Source organism: Camponotus vicinus, unplaced genomic scaffold (assembly GCF_025532165.1).
Source record: "Camponotus vicinus isolate PSW18456_S1 unplaced genomic scaffold, iyCamVici1.0 SCAF_1, whole genome shotgun sequence".
Classification (NCBI taxonomy): domain Eukaryota; kingdom Metazoa; phylum Arthropoda; class Insecta; order Hymenoptera; family Formicidae; genus Camponotus; species Camponotus vicinus.
In genome coordinates this window covers 250,881-270,849 of record NW_028141945.1, presented here as the reverse complement: position 1 = coordinate 270,849, position 19,969 = coordinate 250,881, and the positions used below count along the sequence as shown (strand labels likewise).

The 19,969-nt window shown below is 31.0% G+C and overlaps 3 protein-coding genes across 13 annotated transcripts; 2 read left to right on the top strand and 1 right to left on the bottom strand.

Moving 5' to 3' along the window:
* Positions 1-2,984: 2,984 nt before the first annotated feature.
* LOC145968632 (uncharacterized) lies at positions 2,985-11,601 on the top strand. 6 transcript variants are annotated; one of them, XM_083094292.1, is made up of 12 exons: positions 2,985-3,118; positions 3,774-4,026; positions 5,708-5,922; positions 6,018-6,271; positions 6,353-7,016; positions 7,129-7,159; positions 7,415-7,565; positions 8,108-8,341; positions 8,524-8,744; positions 9,880-10,039; positions 10,408-10,520; positions 10,775-11,601. In XM_083094292.1, exons 7-12 carry the CDS (start codon positions 7,496-7,498, stop codon positions 10,787-10,789), a joined length of 813 nt encoding a protein of 270 aa, XP_082950418.1. In that variant the 5' UTR covers positions 2,985-3,118; positions 3,774-4,026; positions 5,708-5,922; positions 6,018-6,271; positions 6,353-7,016; positions 7,129-7,159; positions 7,415-7,495; the 3' UTR covers positions 10,790-11,601. The 6 variants fall into 6 exon arrangements, with proteins under 6 accessions (XP_082950418.1, XP_082950407.1, XP_082950381.1 ...); XM_083094281.1 differs by having other exon boundaries at positions 7,129-7,279; XM_083094255.1 differs by having other exon boundaries at positions 7,110-7,159.
* A 1,444-nt stretch (positions 11,602-13,045) lies between these two features.
* Positions 13,046-16,015, bottom strand: LOC145968693 (uncharacterized). Of its 6 annotated transcripts, none has more exons than XR_014437831.1 (3): positions 14,506-15,694; positions 14,266-14,321; positions 13,046-13,667 (listed from the first exon to the last, which is right to left on the bottom strand). XR_014437831.1 is itself a non-coding variant. In XM_083094357.1 (3 exons), exons 1-3 carry the CDS (start codon positions 15,077-15,079, stop codon positions 13,550-13,552), a joined length of 441 nt encoding a protein of 146 aa, XP_082950483.1. In that variant the 5' UTR covers positions 15,080-15,677; the 3' UTR covers positions 13,046-13,549. The 6 variants fall into 6 exon arrangements, 3 of the variants coding, with proteins under 3 accessions (XP_082950483.1, XP_082950500.1, XP_082950490.1); XR_014437832.1 differs by lacking the exons at positions 14,266-14,321; positions 14,506-15,694 and adding exons at positions 13,744-13,839; positions 14,061-14,259; XM_083094357.1 differs by lacking the exon at positions 14,266-14,321 and adding an exon at positions 13,744-13,839 and having other exon boundaries at positions 14,853-15,677.
* On the top strand, positions 14,721-19,311 carry LOC145968624 (U6 small nuclear RNA (adenine-(43)-N(6))-methyltransferase). The gene is made up of 6 exons (XM_083094244.1): positions 14,721-16,020; positions 16,314-16,530; positions 16,794-16,934; positions 17,054-17,411; positions 17,616-17,814; positions 17,929-19,311. The coding sequence occupies exons 1-6, from the start codon at positions 15,916-15,918 to the stop codon at positions 18,502-18,504; spliced, it is 1,596 nt and encodes a 531-aa protein (XP_082950370.1). The 5' UTR covers positions 14,721-15,915; the 3' UTR covers positions 18,505-19,311.
* Positions 19,312-19,969: the final 658 nt, after the last annotated feature.

Below are 19,969 nucleotides of genomic sequence, written 5' to 3'. Positions count from 1 at the left end.
AACAGAGAAGAACATTCTTATTTTAGCAATGTAAGTAAAAGGTCTATTTACATAAAAATTATATATTTTAAGTTTTTTGTAATTAAAATATTATTTTGTTTACAGAATGTCATGTAAAGAAAAAGCACCTAAAAGTAAAAGTAAACACTATACAAACATGGAGAAAAAAGTGTTTCTGCAAATCCTAGAAGAATATAAACATATAGTAGAAATAAAGAAAAGTGACGGTGCAACATTGAAAGACAAAGAATGTGCCTGGAGTGAAATTTCTAATAAATACAATCGGTCAACTTTAATTTGTGAAGAGGTAAGAATTACGATAATAGTGCATCGACATATAATAATGTAAAATATTTTAATAGAGAACAGTCCAACAATTGAAAAAATTATGGACAAATCTAAAACAAAGCCAAAGAGAAGCATTGACAAAAGAGAGACAATTCCGTATGGCAACTGGTGGAGGACCAGAAGAGACAGGAGCAACTATCGACCCTGATATTCTTAATATTGTGCCTGACCTCATGAAGACTGCTCCAGCTGCCTTTTCATCCAACATGACTGAGACAGAAATTAATAGTATGTATGAAAGTAATCTTTTAAATTAGCACAGAAGATATTAAAAATATAATTCTATTTTTTCAACTTTGTCTACCATAAACAAATTTTTTTCCTACACATTTCAGATAAGCGTAGAGCTGCATTTGATGCCATATCTACTGATAATATAGAAACGTTAAATCTTGATGATTTTCCTATAATTATAGAAGACGAAAATGGTGAATCTTCTACGAATATAGGAGACAAAATTAATAAATCTTCTACAAATATAGAAATTAATACTTTGCAAGGTATTTATGTAATATATTTGCATATTAATATGCAATAATATTTATATGTTACTATTATATAGACATTTTTAAATTATAGTTATAAAATACATATGTAACCTTATTTCTTCATCTGTCGTAGGATTATTAATTGGCGTAAGTAAAAAAGGCAATGCGGGATATCCAGCATCTCCAACAAGCATCCCATCTAATTGGTCTTGCTTATATCGCATAAATATGCGAGAATTTTGAAAGATTCGACTATCGTGCTGACTACCTGGCCATTCTGGAACAATATCTAAAATTTCAGTGCGTGGCCCGACAATAGCCTACAAGGAGAAAAAATGAGTTAAGAATGAGTTTTTGTTTTATATATATTGCTTTTTTGCAATATTTTCTTTAATTATTCAAACAATAAATATGTATATATGTATATACATACCTGAACATTCAAAGAAAAATAACCTTTTCTATTTCTATAAATTTCATCAATATTTTGGAGCCTTGTATGCGTTAAACGAATATGTGTGCAATCTATTGCACCATCAATACTAGGAAAGCCTATACCTCCATTACCACGTCCAAGTTCTTTAAATAATCGTTTATTCTCACCAAATGATTCTTCTGATGATGGCATTTTTATATATCGATTAATATAGCTGGCCAATAAAATAGACACTCTAAATACAATTCGTGAAATTGTTGGTTGCGATATTGTTATTATATCACCTATAACAAGCTGTAAAAATATTAAATTTTATTTAATAATTTAATGTGTATTATATTACACACACACACACACACACATACACAAATGTGTGTGTAATTTATATACCTGAAAACTAGCTGTCGAATAAAATCTTAAACATATTAATAATTGTATGATAGGAGATATTGGCAAGCCTCGATTATTTATTCTGGCAAGTCCTTCCTCTATTAATGGTAAAATGCCAAACATTACTGAGTTTTTGGAAAACCGAAATCTTCTTTTAAATTCTTTGTCATTGTAAAATTCAAAAGGATTTTGGTAATCACGGAAATATCGCTTAGGAGCACGCATCATTATATCTTCTACTTCTTCGTCGTCATTCAAGTTGAAATCATGTAGTTCCAAATTTCTTGGATCTTCTAAATCCATTGTTTAAAAATAATATGTATAATCAAGCAATTCTGTAAAGTAAATTATGAAATGTTACGAAAAATTGTGTGGATTTGTTTGTTTTGAATATGTCTAGCTTATCGTCGTTATTTCACACTATTGTGTGGGTAAATATTTTAGGTTAGAATGTAAAAAAAAACGATGTAAAACAGAAAGAACAAGAAAATGCAGGTCAGACTATCTCTATTTTTCACTTACAGAATTAAACTTTTTCCCTTTCTTCTAGTTTCAAGTGGTCTAATCACTATTATAGAATTATTAATTTTATTTATCTATAAACGTTACAAGCGTACGCAGATAACTGTTCCAATAAGACGTCCTCGCACATGTCTTGGCGAAGATCGTCTTATTTGTCAGTGTGTGCGTGAAATAAGAAGTTCTTTAATGACTATGAATTCATGATTAATAAGATAATCTTAATTCTATGCTTAATGGGTTTTATGAATCATATTAAGACGTTTCCAAATAAGATCATCTTAAACAAGATACGTCTTAAGAGTTTGCTCAAATCCCGCCTTTTTTTTTAATTATGAATCTAGAAAGCGTCTTAAGATCGAACTTAAGACGATCTCAAATATAAGATCGGACTATGAATACCGGCCTATGACGCCTTTAAGACTTGTCCAATTGACGTTTTTCTGATGTTTTTAAGACATTCAATTTAAGACGTATTTTTTTAAACGTCTTAAAGATGCCTTTCTTATGACGCCTTTAAGACTTGACCAATTGACGTCTTTCTGATGTTTTTAAGACATTCAATTTAAGACGTATTTTTTTAAACGTCTTAAACATGCCTTTCTTATGACGCCTTTAAGACCTGACCAATAGACGTCTTTCTAACGTCTGTAAGACATTCAATTTAAGACGTATTTTTTTAAACGTCTTAAACATGCCTTTCTTATGACGTCTTTAAGACCTGACCAATAGACGTCTTTCTGATGTTTTTACTTTACGTCCATGACTACGACAGACGTAAGCGCTAACATTTCGTTCTCTGCCATCAGCCTAAGAACATTTACTTTAAGACGCCATTTTTAAGATGGCCGCGGTGCCAGGCCAGCCAGGCATTAGACGGGATCGAGTTGGAAAATAAATTATTCCATTTACCAAAGTTGAGCAGTGCTTTGCACAGGTAAGAATTAATGATATTTAAAGCCGGGTCTGCAATGGCCATAGCATAAGGTTGTAAGATGTAAGCGAAATAACCAAATCCATTTCCTATAGATTTCGTGCGTTCTACGGTGGTCTCGCATACGCAGTCACGGAAGAATTCTGCGTTCTTAATTCTTATTGCGCGTCCGCCGTAGAACATACATAGAGCCCATTCTACAATGGCAGTAACAAGACTGTAGGAGTAGAGATTAAATCGTTTTTAGTGGAGTAAAGAAGAAGAAGTAATGAAATAGACAATTCTCATTTTGTACTACTATTACCTTAGAGTACTAATGAGAATTTCTATTTCGTTACTTCTTGTCTTTACTTCATTAGAAACAGTTTATTCTTTACTCCTACGTCCTTGTTATTGCCATTGTAGAATGGGCTTAGGGCGTGTTCCAAAATTCACTGCCAGCGCTGAAAATCTTTAGTTCACATTACGTATATTATATATTTTCAGCGCTGGCAGTGAATTTTGGAACATGGCCATAATAGGAAATGGATTTGGTTCATTTCGCTTACAACTTTATGCTACGTTATATATATATATGTATATGTATGTATGTGTAAAAAAATTAAACTCTATATTGTAAAAAAATATATTAATTATCTTTTGTATATTTTTTTTGCAGCATTATGACAACATATGAAGATTTTATTCAACAAAATTTTATTCAACAAGATTGTGACGGTGTGCGTTCCATAAATGGAATGCTTGGCCATCATCGCGTATTGATACTACTAGACTAGTTGTACTATTGAAAACTTTGTATCAACCAATTAAGGAACAAGTAGATCTTCCACCAATTCAATATGATCCAGTTTTATGTACAAGATCTACATGCAGAGCTATTTTAAATCCATTATATCAAGTAGACTATCGTGGTAAGTAATAAGATATTATAAATGAATAGAACAAAAATCATTTTTTATTTATCACAAGAAACATTTTGAAAAATATTAAAGTAGTTTATTTCTATTAGAAATTAAAGTATATTTTAATGTGTTTCTTTATTACGATGTATTTACATTCATATTCTTTATTATTCTTTATACTTCATTTAAATTCGTATTTTATTTAATGCATAATTCTCTTGTAATTTTCTGTCTATATCATATAAGATAATTTAAAAAATCAAATTATTTATTAGGAGCATATAGTATTCATAAAAATATTGTAAAGGTATTTTTATATTTCAATAAATTCTAAATTTGTGTTATCATTATATATTATTTTTTTTAAGTTACATTATAATACACATATTGTGAGTTATATTAATAATTATGAGAAAAAAACTTTGCAAAAAGAATTTATGAGGAAATTCTTCGAAATAAGAAACAAAAGGGAAATATATTTAAATGATCAAAATGTATGCATTTATTTGAATAATAGTGTTATATATGTTGAATAGTTATATTATGAAAACAAATATTTTATGAAACAAATATTTTTGATTTTACATTTTTTAAGATTTGATTCTTTTCGAACATTTTTTTTATTATCATTTATTGACATTACATGATTTATTATAGTTTTTATTATATATAAATTTATGATATATACAGGGTGACCCATTTTAACTTAGGCAGCCAAATAACTCGAAAAATAAGCAAGATAGAGAAAAATGTTTTAGACAAAAGTTGTATGGTTTCGAGGGGGCCATAAGATGGTATCATTGGTTTGACCCTGAAGAGTCATTTGAAGGTCACGTGAAGGTCACTTCAATTTTTTTAAATGGAACATCCTATATATTTTTGTACATTCTTGTAGCTCATCTCGAGAGCTTTCCAAAACACTATAATTAAGTACATTTTCGTTAAGTACTTTTTGAGTTATGAGGCTTGAAATAATTTCTTAATTTTACATAAACCGTAAAATATCTTGTAAAATATTCATTTTTCGATTACCTTACTTTAATAGTTTTATGTACAAAATAATGAGAGGAATCAATTGGTGTAAAGAAAACACATAGTTGTTTCGAAGAAAAAATATGTAATTTGCAATTAACAATTCCATATTTTTTCTTAAAAACAACTATGTGTTTTCTTTACACCAATTGATTCCTCTCATTATTTTGTACATAAAAGTATTAAGGTAAGATAATCGAAAAATGAATATTTTACAAGATATTTTACGGTTTATGTAAAATTAAGAAATTATTTCAAGCATCATAACTCAAAAAGTACTTAACGGAAAGGTACTTAATTATAGTGTTTTGGAAAGCTCTCGAAATAAGCTACAAGAATGCACAAAAATATATAGGGTATTCCATTTAAAAAAATTGAAGTGACCTTCACGTGACCTTCAAATGACTCTTCAAGGTCAAACCAATGATACCATCTTATGGCCCCCTCGAAACCATACAACTTTTGTCTAAAACATTTTTCTCTATCTTGCTTATTTTTCGAGTTATTTGGCTGCCTAAGTTAAAATGGGTCACCCTGTATATATATATATATATATATATATATATATATATATATATATATATATATGTTACTTATATATTACTTTAAATATTATTGTATCTCAGTCCAATTGTATGTATTTATATGTATTATTTAGCGTGCCCAATGTTTGCCATCAATATTTTTACTTTTTGCGGATACATATGTCTGGATGATGAAGAATTAGAGGCACTTAAAGATTCATTACAAATGTCATTGTCTATGCTTTCACTCAATGCTCTTATTGGTCTTATCACATTTGGCAAAATGATTCAAGTTCATGAATTAGAAGCACAAAGGATCTTCAACCAAAACAAGTTCAAGATATGTTAGGTACGAATAGAATAAGTCCCAAGTTATATTTACTATATTAGTCATTGTTCTTCATGATTACTTTATTGCATTTTATTCACATTACATTTTGATAGGTATAGGTAGACTAATTCCTGGACAAAATCCAAATCAACCAAGAGGACCTGGTGCGTAACTATTGCCAGCTGCTAATCGCTTTTTGTAACCAGTACATAAGTGTGATATGAGACAGTTCGACAGATCTTTTAGGAGAACTGCAACGTGATCCATGGTCTGTTGGGCCAGAGAAACGTTCATTGCGATCTACAATTGTGGCATTAGCAGTCGCCACGGATCTCTTAGAAGCTAGTTATGCAAATACTGATGCTAGGTATTTATATGTTGTAATATGATGTATATATGTTATGTTTTTCATTGTAATCCTACATATAATGCTATCAATGTATTTAAGGATTATGCTATTTGTTGGCGGACCATGTTCTCAAGGACCTGGCCAAGTTGTAACTGATGATTTATGACAACCAATCAGATCACATCATAATATTCAAAAAGATAATGCTAAGCAAAAAGGCTAAAAAGGCAATTAAGCATTATGATACACTTGCATCACGTGCTGCAACTAATGGCCATAATAGATATTTATAATAGATATTTATTTTTGTGCTCTTGACACCAAACTGGTTTATTAGAAAGGCGACAATATTGCAACTCTACTGGTGGTCATATGATGATGGGGGATTCATTTAATTCTTCATTATTCAAACAAACTTTTCAACGAATATTTGCTACAGATGCCAAGGGTGATTTGAAAATAGCATTCAATGCAATCTTAGAAGTAAAAACATCTCAGAAAATTAAAGTTCCTGGAGCAGTTGGATCTTTTGTATGTCAGTGGGAGAAAGGATCAAGTGTTGGAGTACTACAAGAAGTAGGCTTACTTGTCAGTGGAAATTTTGTTCATTGACACCATCTACAACAACAGCATTATTCTTTGAAGTTGCAAATTAACATACAGCCCCAATTCCGCAAAGTGGAAGAGGCTGTATTCAATTCATTATCCAATATTAACATAGTAATGGACAAAGGCGAATTAGAGTTACTACTATTGCAAGAAAGTAAATATATTTTTTATTATACATTATATGTATATCATAAATATTTATAATATCATAAATAATAATATATCATAAATATTTATGATGTTATAGGGATATCTTTAATTATTAGTTGGGCAGATGAATCATCATCTTTGCATCATGTAAGCATAGAATTTGAGGAAGCAACAGCTGTTTTTATGTCACGTTTAACTGTATTTCGAGCAGAAAGTGATGATGGTCCAAATGTTTGAAGATGGGTTGATCATATTCTGATTAGACTTGTTAGTAGTTTCTATCATTAAAATTGTGCCCAATTACACTTAATATAAAGCTTAAACTTAATATATTTATACATATAGATTTACACATAAATATATATTTTATCTATTTTGAGGTGTAAAATCTTATTATTGCAGTATCAAAAATTCGGAGAATATGCAAAAGATGATCCAACTAGCTTTAGATTGGCAGAAAATTTTTCCTTGTGTCCACAATTTATGTATCATTTACGCAGATCACAATTCTTCAAGTATTCAATAATTCCCCAAATAAAACTAGTTTTTATAGGTAAGTTGTTATTTGTATAAAACACATGATATATTTAAAACTTATTGATACTTTTAGGTCTCATATTTCATATATCAATATATATTTTTTGACATTCTTTTTAACTGAAAGAAGAAAGGAGCATCTCAGATAAAGTTTTCATTTATCTTATGATAGCAGTCATTTGTCATAAGTTGCTAGTGTATTCGCAATATATACTGTGTCCATTTTGTGTGCAACATTCAATTTAATTTCAAATAACTGCATTATTGCAAATATGCAATAATGCAGTTATTTGAAATTAAATTGAATGTTGCACACAAAATGGACACAGTATATATTGCGAATACACTAGCAACTTATGACAAATGACTGCTATCATAAGATAAATGAAAACTTTATCTGAGATGCTCCTTTCTTCTCATCTTTCATCGAGTGCGATTGTGATTGTGGTTGTGCGTTAAGTGAAAATTATATAAAATAGTTTACAATGAATGAAATTTAATAACACTGTGATGAACAGTATAACTAACAAAATGAACTCACAGACTTTATATTTACAGATGTTGACATTACTGATGAGGAATGGTTGAACGAAAGTTTAGTAGGTGATTACGTGTCTTGCGGTAATGCTAATGTGCGTGATGATGGTAATAGGCTTAATAATGACAATGTGCCTGATGATAATAATAATGATGATGATATTGGGGACAATATGATTAGCCCCGATAATGTGCTTGACGGTGATGACATGACAACTTTCAATGCCAACGGCAATCAGTTGGAAAAATGCTATGGTATGTATTAAACTTTATTCTTTATTCTTCCTTCTTAATTATATCGTTATATTGTACTTATAATAGCAATATGTTATATGTACTTAATTTCGTATGTATGTACTTGTGTAAAATAACTAAACAGATAATTTTAATGATACTTATAAAGAGAAATAAATATTTTTCTTTTTTATCTTATACAGATGCGTGTCGTATCGAACAAAAAATTATTAAAAATCTCATACAAAAGAATACGAGACAGTTGGAGATAATAATAAATTTAATAAATAACGCAGGACCAGCTAATACAATATATAATAATGACGAAGTCCAATTATTGCCGGAATTTCCGCTATCAACAGTTGACGAATTTTTCAAATTTGACACGGATCTCCAAAAGGACAGAGAGATTCGGAAACAATTAGTGAGTACTTTTCTGTTTTTGCGTCCATTTCTTTTTTCTTCTTCTCTCTATTTTTAAATGTGAAATAAATGTATATTTCTATAATTCAATCAACAACAAAAATTCTTTTGTAGAGATAAAAGTAGAAGACAAAATCTAGATATTGAATATACTGGGTGTCACACTAATTAATTCCTCTCATTATTTTGTACATAAAAGTATTAAGATAAGATAATTGGTGTAAAAAAAACACATAGTTGTTTCGAAAAAAAATATGTAATTTGCAATTAACAATTACAATTTTTTCTTAAAAATAACTATGTTTTCTTTACACCAATTGATTCCTCTCATTATTTTGTACATAAAAGTATTAAGGTGAGGTAATCGAAAAATGAATATTTTACGATTACCTCACCTTAATACTTTTATGTACAAAATAAGATATTTTACGGTTTATATAAAATTAAGAAACGATTTCAAGCCTCATAACTCTACAAGTACTTAATGAAAACTAACTTAATTATAGTGTTTTGGAAAGCTCTCGAGATAAGCTACAAGAATAATAACGCAATGAAAAATAAATGGTTCCATTTAAGAAATTGAAGGACAACCTTCACATGATCTTGACAACGCTATTCAAGGTCGTACTAATATTACTGTGCATTATTTGAAACCCTATAACTTTTATAGGAAACATTTTTGTCAGCCGTTCTCGGTTTTCGAGATATTCGGCTGATACGGGTGGTCTGACACACCCCGTATATATATATATATATATATATATATATATATATATTTATTTATTTATTTTTTTATTTATTTATTCATATAATAAAAACAATTGTGAAAAATAAAATAATGAAAATAATAGGCTCAACATAATAATAAATTACTAAGGGGTAAAAAGGCAAATAAAAATCAAAAGACACGCGGTTATTAGTGCGCAAATTTAGATATATAGTATAAAATATTTACTTAAATTTACTTAAAGCGTAATATATAACATTCTTTTAAATTTTATTACAATTTTTGCTGCCTTTTGTCGCTTAGTAATTTTGAAAGAAGCTCTTAAAATATATTAAATTCATGTTTCCTTTTTCTTCAAGCGGCTTAAATTGAAAATATTATTAAACATTTTTGTAACATTCTGTTATAGAAAAGGAAAATTGCAAAAATTGGAGGAAACACTTTCGTTCACAAGACAAGGAATATTATAAAATACACATTATCGGATGAATTGTGCCGCAAATTATCATGGACAGGCCAAAAAGGATCAACGGCAATTAAGGACACAAGTTTTGTCACAGTTATTATGGGTAATTATTATTTCTTTAAGATATATTTTTATTTCTCCTTTTTATGTAATATTGTTTAAAAATAGTTGCACCTTTAATGTATTCGAACATCAGTATTCGAGATAGTATCTAACATATGCTTAGATGTAACGTGCACTTTTAACTTTAAATTTTTCTTCAGAATTATTAATAAGATCTTACTTCAAATTTCGTTCAAATATTCTTCTACACTTTATACTCTTTCCAATTTTTTACGGATCAAAATTTTTATATTCTTTCCAAAAGTTGCAAACGTTTATAGCTATACTTTACTTCATGACTACCCTATTCTAACTATTGGAATTAAAGCACAAAATATTTTAATAATTATGTAACAAATCGTTTTTCAGCATACGTTTCGGACGACGAAAAAAGTAATATGCACGATATTAAAAATACCATCCAAGAATGGTTACGACATGCGGGAGATCGCCTCAACTATTTAAGAAACAAGAAGAAAAAGGTTGGTAAATTATTGAAAATTCCATACGATATTATTTAAAAAACAATAGGGCTGTATAATGTTGCTGCATAACATTTTTAGTGTTGAAAATGAGAAAACATTGAAATTAATATATGTTTTTTAATATATGTAAATGTATATCTTAAATCATATTTCACTTATATATTTAATTTTGTGTGTGTGTGTGTGTGTAAAAAATTAAATTCTATATTGTAAAAAAAAATATTAATTATCTTTTGTATATTTTTTTACAGCACTATGACATATGAAGATTTTATTCAACAAAATGAAGATTGTGACGATGTGCGCAATGGAATGCTTGGTCATCATCGCATATTGATGCTACTAGACTAGTTGTACCATTGAAAACTTTGTATCAACCAATTAAGGAACGAGTAGATCTTCCGCCAATTCAATATGATCCAGTTTTATGTACAAGATTTACATGCAGAGCTATTTTAAATCCATTATATCAAGTAGACTATCGTGCAAAATTATGGATCTGCAATTTTTGCTCTCAGAGAAATCCTGTAAGAAAAAATTCTATCCATTTTCTTTTAAACTAAATCATTTTAGCTAGACTAGAGTTTAATTTAATTAGATTTGAGCTAGCAATTGTTCAATTTTGGAAGTAAATTCAGCAGAATAGTAAGCTATAGGTCCTTGATAAAAATGACTAAAATATGATTTAGATTGTACAGATCATAAGATTTCAATCTTGTATTATAGTATGTATGTATATACACAGCATATATATGCTATACACATAAATGAATAGAGTAAAAATCATTTTTTATTTATCACAAACATTTTGAAAAATATTAAAGTAGTTTATTTCTATTAGAAATTAAAGTATATTTTTATGTATTTCTTTATTATGATATATTTACATTCATATTCTATTCTTTATTACTTCATTTAAATTCGTATTTTATTTAATACATAATTCTCTTGTAATATTCTCCTCTCTATATCATATAAGATATAATTTAAAAAGTAATCGTAAATTATTTATTAGGAGCATATAGTGTTCATAAAAATATGTATAAATATTCAAAATATAATAAAGAAATGAACTTAAGATGAGTTTTGTTATTTATTATAGAATAAATCAATAAATCAATGCAGCTATTTTACCGACCGAATTACGCACGTCTAAAAGTCGTCTTAATTGAAATGTCTGAGACGTCTTTATAACATCCTGAGTGAGACATTTAATTATATCTTGATTGGGACGTCTTGAGTGAGACGTCTTAAAACAATGCCCGATAGATATCTTAAATCGGGACATAAGACGTCTTAAAGACGTCATAAAGATGTAATTCTGATAACTTCTTAAGACGTCTTTAGAAATTTCATGACGTCTTTAAGACATCTTTAAGACGACATAATGTTGTGTGGGAAATGTTCTTAGGCTGATGGCAGAGAACGAAATGTTAGCGCTTACGTCTGTCGTAGTCATGGACGTAAAGTAAGGCAGAGAAAAACGTACATGCAACTTACGTATACGTTTTTCTCTGTCTTACTTTACGTTCACGACTACGACAGATGTAAGCGCTTACATTTCATTCTCTGCCATCAGCCTTAAAAACATCAGAAAGACGTCTATTGGTCAGGTCTTAAAGACGTCATAAGAAAGGCATGTTTAAGACGTTTAAAAAAATACGTCTTAAATTGAATGTCTTACAGACGTTAGAAAGACGTCTATTGGTCAGGTCTTAAAGGCGTCATAAGAAAGGCATGTTTAAGACGTTTAAAAAAATACGTCTTAAATTGAATGTCTTAAAAACATCAGAAAGACGTCAATTGGTCAAGTCTTAAAGGCGTCATAAGAAAGGCATCTTTAAGACGTTTAAAAAAATACGTCTTAAATTGAATGTCTTAAAAACATCAGAAAGACGTCAATTGGACAAGTCTTAAAGGTGTCATAAGAAAGACATGTTTAAGACGTCTTCAAGACATGCATGTTGTGTGGGTACCCACACAACATTATGTCGTCTTAAAGAAGTCTTAAAGACGTCATGAAATTTCTAAAGACGTCTTAAGAAGTTATCAGAATTACATCTTTATGACGTCTTTAAGACGTCTTATGTCCCGATTTAAGATATCTGTCGGGCATTGTTTTAAGACGTCTCACTCAAGACGTCCCAATCAAGACATAATTAAATGTCTCACTCAGGATGTTATAAAGACGTCTCAGACATTTCAATTAAGACGACTTTTAGACGTGCGTAATTCGGTCGGTAAAATAGCTGCATTGATTTTTTGATTTATTCTATAATAAATAATAAAACTCATCTTAAGTTCATTTCTTTATTATATTTTGAATATTTATACATATTTTTATGAACACTATATGCTCCTAATAAATAATTTAAGATTACTTTTTAAATTATATCTTATATGATATAGAGAGGAGAATATTACAAGAGAATTATGTATTAAATAAAATACGAATTTAAATGAAGTAATAAAGAATAGAATATGAATGTAAATATATCATAATAAAGAAATACATAAAAATATACTTTAATTTCTAATAGAAATAAACTACTTTAATATTTTTCAAAATGTTTGTGATAAATAAAAAATGATTTTTACTCTATTCATTTATGTGTATAGCATATATATGCTGTGTATATACATACATACTATAATACAAGATTGAAATCTTATGATCTGTACAATCTAAATCATATTATTTTAGTCATTTTTATCAAGGACCTATAGCTTACTATTCTGCTGAATTTACTTCCAAAATTGAACAATTGCTAGCTTAAATCTAATTAAGTTAAACTCTAGTCTAGCTAAAATGATTTAGCTTAAAAGAAAATGGATAGAATTTTTTCTTACAGGATTTCTCTGAGAGCAAAAATTGCAGATCCATAATTTTGCACGATAGTCTACTTGATATAATGGATTTAAAATAGCTCTGCATGTAAATCTTGTACATAAAACTGGATCATATTGAATTGGCGGAAGATCTACTTGTTCCTTAATTGGTTGATACAAAGTTTTCAATAGTACAACTAGTCTAGTAGTATCAATACGCGATGATGGCCAAGCATTCCATTTATGGAACGCACACCGTCACAATCTTGTTGAATAAAATTTTGTTGAATAAAATCTTCATATGTTGTCATAATGCTGCAAAAAAAATATACAAAAGATAATTAATATATTTTTTTACAATATAGAGTTTAATTTTTTTACACATACATACATATACATATATATATATAACGTAGCATAAAGTTGTAAGCGAAATGAACCAAATCCATTTCCTACTATGGCCATGTTCCAAAATTCACTGCCAGCGCTGAAAATATATAATATACGTAACGTGAACTAAAGATTTTCAGCGCTGGCAGTGAATTTTGGAACACGCCCTAAGCCCATTCTACAATGGCAATAACAAGGCTGTAGGAGTAAAGAATAAACTGTTTCTAATGAAGTAAAGACAAGAAGTAACGAAATAGAAATTCTCATTAGTACTCTAAGGTAATAGTAGTACAAAATGAGAATTGTCTATTTCATTACTTCTTCTTCTTTACTTCACTAAAAACGATTTAATCTCTACTCCTACAGTCTTGTTACTGCCATTGTAGAATGTATCCATGATATATTATGCGATTATGCGGAATTAATAATAAATTAGTCATGGATTAAAAGTTACAAAAGAGATAAATTTGCTCGTTTTGCTTACACTTAAAGTCAGTACACATGAGAAAATTTTAGTATTTACCATAAGCAAATCGAACAATCACAGAACGGCGTCCATTTTATATAGCTTCCGGCTAACTTCACAATATAAAAAAATTTAATTAAAATTAAACGAATGACTCACAAACCTTTTTAATTATACTTCAAAACTCTTCATACGAAATACAAACGATTCATAAGGAGAATTTTTAATATTTAGTTATGTTGGCTAACTACATACTGTAAAAATGATTAATTTTTTATAATTATTCTAATTACTCACAAACGTTTTTAATCACACTTCAAACATCTTCATACGAGATACAAACGATTCCATAAGGAGATTTTTGGTTGGCTGAAAAATTTCCGGCTAACTTAATACGAATGAATAGGATAGCTCAACCAATGAAATGGTCGTATTAGGATAGATTTAAGAAATTCTCTAGTCTTAAGATTTGAGAAACGACTATGAATTCGGACTTCAATCATTCGATGCCGGACGAACAAATACGACGATGTATTTTACGATAGAGCCGTTCCGCTGCGTCGAATCGGCGCAGCTCAAAGCTCAACCCCCATGCGGCGCGCGCCACGGCCACCCTCGTGCGCAACACCAAGACGACGCTCTACCTAGATAAGCGGCTGCGGTTTCGACCGCGGTTCCGTCCCGCCTTCTCCTCGCCCAGGGACAGGGTCAGGGAGAACCGACCATGGCACGAGTTCTCGTTCCTCGCTGTCGACGGCAGGCCGGTATTCGCGGCGTTCCAGACCAATCTCGAGTGCCCCTTCTTCCGCGACGTCCCCGTGAGGAGCACGTTCATGGAGGAGGATAAACTCCGCGCCGTGTGCACGGCCATTGTCAACGAGATCGTCCTCCCGGCCGCGCGACGAATCCCCGCCTACGCGCTGACGGCCAGAGCGGGACTGTCGTCCGTCGAGAGGGACGTCGACCGTATGTATCCCGTCTATCGACGGGACTACGCGACGTTCGCCGCCAACCTCACGGCGATGCTCGCCGAGGTGGACCTGAGGCAGGCGTGCGGCATCGATTGCGTTAGGTTCTACGTCTGCCGGCTCGGCCTGCGCCTCGAGAAGCCGCGAGTGAGGGTGTTGCTCGACGCCGTGGTCGACGTCGATCACCCCCACGTCGACCTACTCCAAGTGCACCGCGCCGACATCCTCTCGTTCGAAGACGACGACGACGGATCGGCGCTCCTCTTCAAGCTCGACGGTAGGGACGAGCGATCCCTCCTCTCCCGTCTTTCGCGGAGGAGTGACCGTCTCCGACAAGACGGACAAATATCGCGCCGGATATCTCTACAGGCACGGCTATTTCGACTGCCACGCCTCCATACCGCGCGACGACAATTCGGCGACCAAGATGGCCCCGAGACTGCGGCCTCACGCCGGCGTACGCCCTCTGCCGCGGCTACCGAGGCGCCGACTGCCACCTCAAAACGAGGCGCGATACTCGTCTGTACGTAAAAGATCTGTCGACGTACGTCGACGAGTACGTGCGCAGGCGCTTCCAGCTGTGCGTCGAGGAGGTGGTGACGTTGAACTATCGCCGCCTCTCCTGCTCGATGTCTCTCACGTGTGATTGTTCGCCGAAAAAGTCAATTAATTTCAACTATGATCGATTGACATATGTAATTGATTGTATTCGACAAAGCTCTTTTAGATTGATATCAAGATGAACGTGAAAAGATATATTCATCCAAGGAATAAATACAAGAAACCATCGGATTACAAGCAACTCGCGGTCTTATATCCGGAGTTTCGCGAAATTGCAATCATGGTATGCTATCTTTTGCAGTTTTTACAAAAACAGTAATATTATGCAAGTTGAATCTAATATAATATTAGTGCACATATAATGCATGTAACTTAATAAAAAAAGAGGAAGCCATGAAAAGTGTATGTTCACCTAAATGACATAAAAATATAGGAAAAAATTTGTATGTTTAAAAAATTTTTTTCTTATTCCTTTTTTTTATATCTTTTAAATTTAAATATGAACCTAATGTTTTTAGATATGGGACAGAATATAATACTTGTAATAATAGTATTCTATTCACATTTGTTATTTAGGACATTGCAGGAAAGATCAGAATCGACTTTCAAGACAAAAAGAGCCTACGTGTACTTACAGAAACACTTTTGAAGCATGATTTTGATCTACACATAAACATTCCTCCGGATAATCTAAATCCAGCAATCACTCTACGCATGAATTATGTTTTGTGGATTGAAGATTTGATGAAGTATTTCAAATTAGAAATGGATAAGATCACAGGCATCGATATTGGTATATATAAAAACCTCTTTAAAGTACTTCTACAAACATAATTGAAGCTTTTAAATATTACATTTTAAAAAGCAAAAGAGTAAAGAATTACTAATATAAGAGTAATAAATCTTACAAAATCAATCAGCAATGATAAGAATTACTCTTCAAAATTTTTTTTTAAATATACTAATGATATTTTTTAATAGATGACCTCTATATTCTTGCAATTTAAAATATTTTTGAAATTGCTCGAGATTTTTGAATAAATTTGTCTTAAATAGGGACAGGAGCAATTTGTATATATGCACTGTTACTGGCAAAAATCTACGGATGTCATATGATTGGCACAGAAGTGGATAAGAAAAGCATAGAGTATGCAGAGAAATGCATAACAAAAAACAACTTGGAAAATTTAATTAAAGGTAAGAATTATTAAAGATACTTTTTCATTTGAAAATGTAAAAGAAAAGATAGAGAGATGTTTACGATATTAAAATTAAAAAACTTAAATCTACATAATGAAATATTTTTTTTAATGTAGTAGTTACAGTAAATTCCGATAGAATTTTTAAGGATGCGGTGGAAGATGATAAAATTTACGACTTCTCGATGTGTAATCCGCCATTTTTCGAGAACGATGGCGATGACGAGAGAATTGGGAAAGTTTTGCCACCGAGAAACGCGCCTAGTGGAAACGATAATGAGCTGAAAACCACGGGTGGCGAAATAGCCTTTGTAACGAGAATGATTGAGGAGAGTGTCAATTTGGGAAATCAAATAAAGATTTACACTACGATGATAGGCAGAAAAACTGATTTGTTCAGTCTTAAAAAATTAATAAGATCGAAAAATATAAAGAATATGACATGGACGGAGTTTTGTCAAGGTTACACAACACGGTAAATAAATATTATATAAATTAATGTTATTAAAATTTGCTTGTTCAATTTTATTATTAAAATTCCCTGTTTTGATGTGTGAATTGTTAGCACAAATTTAGACAAATTAATTTCTTAATTAATTATAGTATTAATTATTGCTTATTAAATTATTTAATAAATGAAATATTGATTTCAGAGATTAAAAATTGTGTTTATCAACAGGTGGGGTTTGGCTTGGAGCTTCTTACCAGAAAACATTATAGATCTGAGTAGCGCACCTGTTATCAGAAAAAGTGGAAAATCAATTGTACAGTCCTTAAAAAAAGATTATAAAACTTTGATAACATTTCCTATGAATGATAAATTTGCTTACATGAACGATATAATAAATTTTTTAAGAACAACGGCAGAAGAATTAAATGTAACACATTATTTTCTTAATGTTAAATTTAATTATCACTAATTGAATATTATATATTATTTAAAGAACTTATTAAATTTAATTAGCTCTAATTAAATTTATTATTTTCAACAGATTAAGTTACAAGATCTGTCTATTCCTGAAGATAGTTTGGACAACTGGTCAGGTCGAATAACTGCTAAAGAAAGATCATGGGAATACGCGCGCAGAAAACGACGTTTAGCGCAACGACAGATTGCGTCGAGAAAAGTTGAAAATGAAGACGAAGAGCATATTAAAACAAATGTAGAAACTGGAGAATGTTCAAACTCTATTGTCATAAAAGAATTTAATGATATCGGGCAAGTTAATAAAAATTCTTCAGATAAAACATCCATAATTAAGGTTGAACATGAAAAAAGTTCTGATAAAAAAATACTTGAATGCGTTCCCATACTTACTTGTAAGCTCTTGGTAGAGATTGCAAGCTGTGAGGAGGCAATTGTTCAAGATGATGTATTTAGGATATGGATGATATTTGAAAATGGAAGCGGCGGTTTGGATGCATTACAATCACTACGACAGTATTTAATAAATAAATTGGACGTAAGAGAAAAAATTGTTAATCCATCAAAATCTATTAAAAAAAGGAAAGGAAAAAAAAGGAAAATTTCTGATGGTGATGTTAATATTCCATTGGAACAATTATAGTCAGACAATAAAAAGTTCTGTAGAAAATCTCGAAAATTCTTAAATTAGATCGATGTTGTTATTCATATAAAACGATTTATTCATGCAACATGTTTAAGTCTGCTATAACAGGATGGTATATGTAAATCAAATTCGTAACTTTTTTATTTATGTATAATATATAATAGACCTTATAATTATTATTATGTTCATAATTATATTCTGTTATAACTCCTCTTTATAGTACAATTTCGCTAACAAGTGTAGTATACTAATTCATTATTATGATTATTATTGCAATGCGAAAATGAATCCGAGGAAATAGTGATCGACGCGATATCGCTTCGTTGACAATTGATCAATCGTATTTTTACTATTTGCAACAAAAATGTTGGTGCTTTTACCTCAGGCCTAAAGTGTTTCGCTTAAAATCTACGAGAAACAAGATCGGCGCTTTTTCGGTCATTAAAAACCTCGCGTTTATCCCTATTATTACTATTGTGTACTAAATTATCAACTGTTACATCGTTTATCGATCAAACTGCGGCGAGAGATTTTGATTCGGGCCACGGAAGAGACGAGATGAACAAAAATTAATATTAACAGCACAGTAATAATTGTATCTCGTTTACTTATGGTTCTAATCGCGAAATTTGAAATCGATTACTATACGATCGCGGTGATTCGATTAACGATCAATTATTGTGACCTTATAACGAACGTAGAGGTAACAATGCTATTCGTATTTTTATCTTCACTATCGCAAGAGTGTGAAGATATATAATGTAGAATTTTATGTTTTAGGAAAATAAAAATCTAAATATATAATTCAATAATATTTATATAAGAGGAAGCTCTTTCATGCGACTGCTGTAATCAATGATGGTGGATTTAGGTATATTGTGGTGCTTTCTTTTATTGATGGCGACTAGTAACGACAAAGGCCAAAACAGCATATGGTGATCTCACAAAAAAAGTCTAATAAAATACATGATATACATAATAGAGGAAAAAAGGCGATTTTCAGACGTTACTACGAATTCGATCGATTTTCCAACGCTATTAAATTGTTTCGACGAAATAACAGCTGGTCCTTAAAAAAAGAAAAACATATATGATTGCGCACAAGTGAAGAAATCACATTGCTTGCTCACTTTGATTTCGTGATGCGAAGAGGACACAGTACCTCTTACATTTAAAACGCTCGCATCGAAGATTGCTTTTTAAGCGACATGGCACTTATCTCCTTGTTATATACATTTGGTATAACAAATAAGTATGCGCGTTTTTCGCGTGAAAATTCAATCTTTCGCGCGAATGTGTTACGTATTATTCTCTCTTTTTTTCGCAAACACACTATGACAACGATATTATTTTGCATCTCGTTTCTTTTTCGAGAGTCTTCAATTATATTCAGACGATATAACAAAACAGTGCAAGTATCAAGTGCATGTGTATATGTATTATATGTATATATGTGTATATG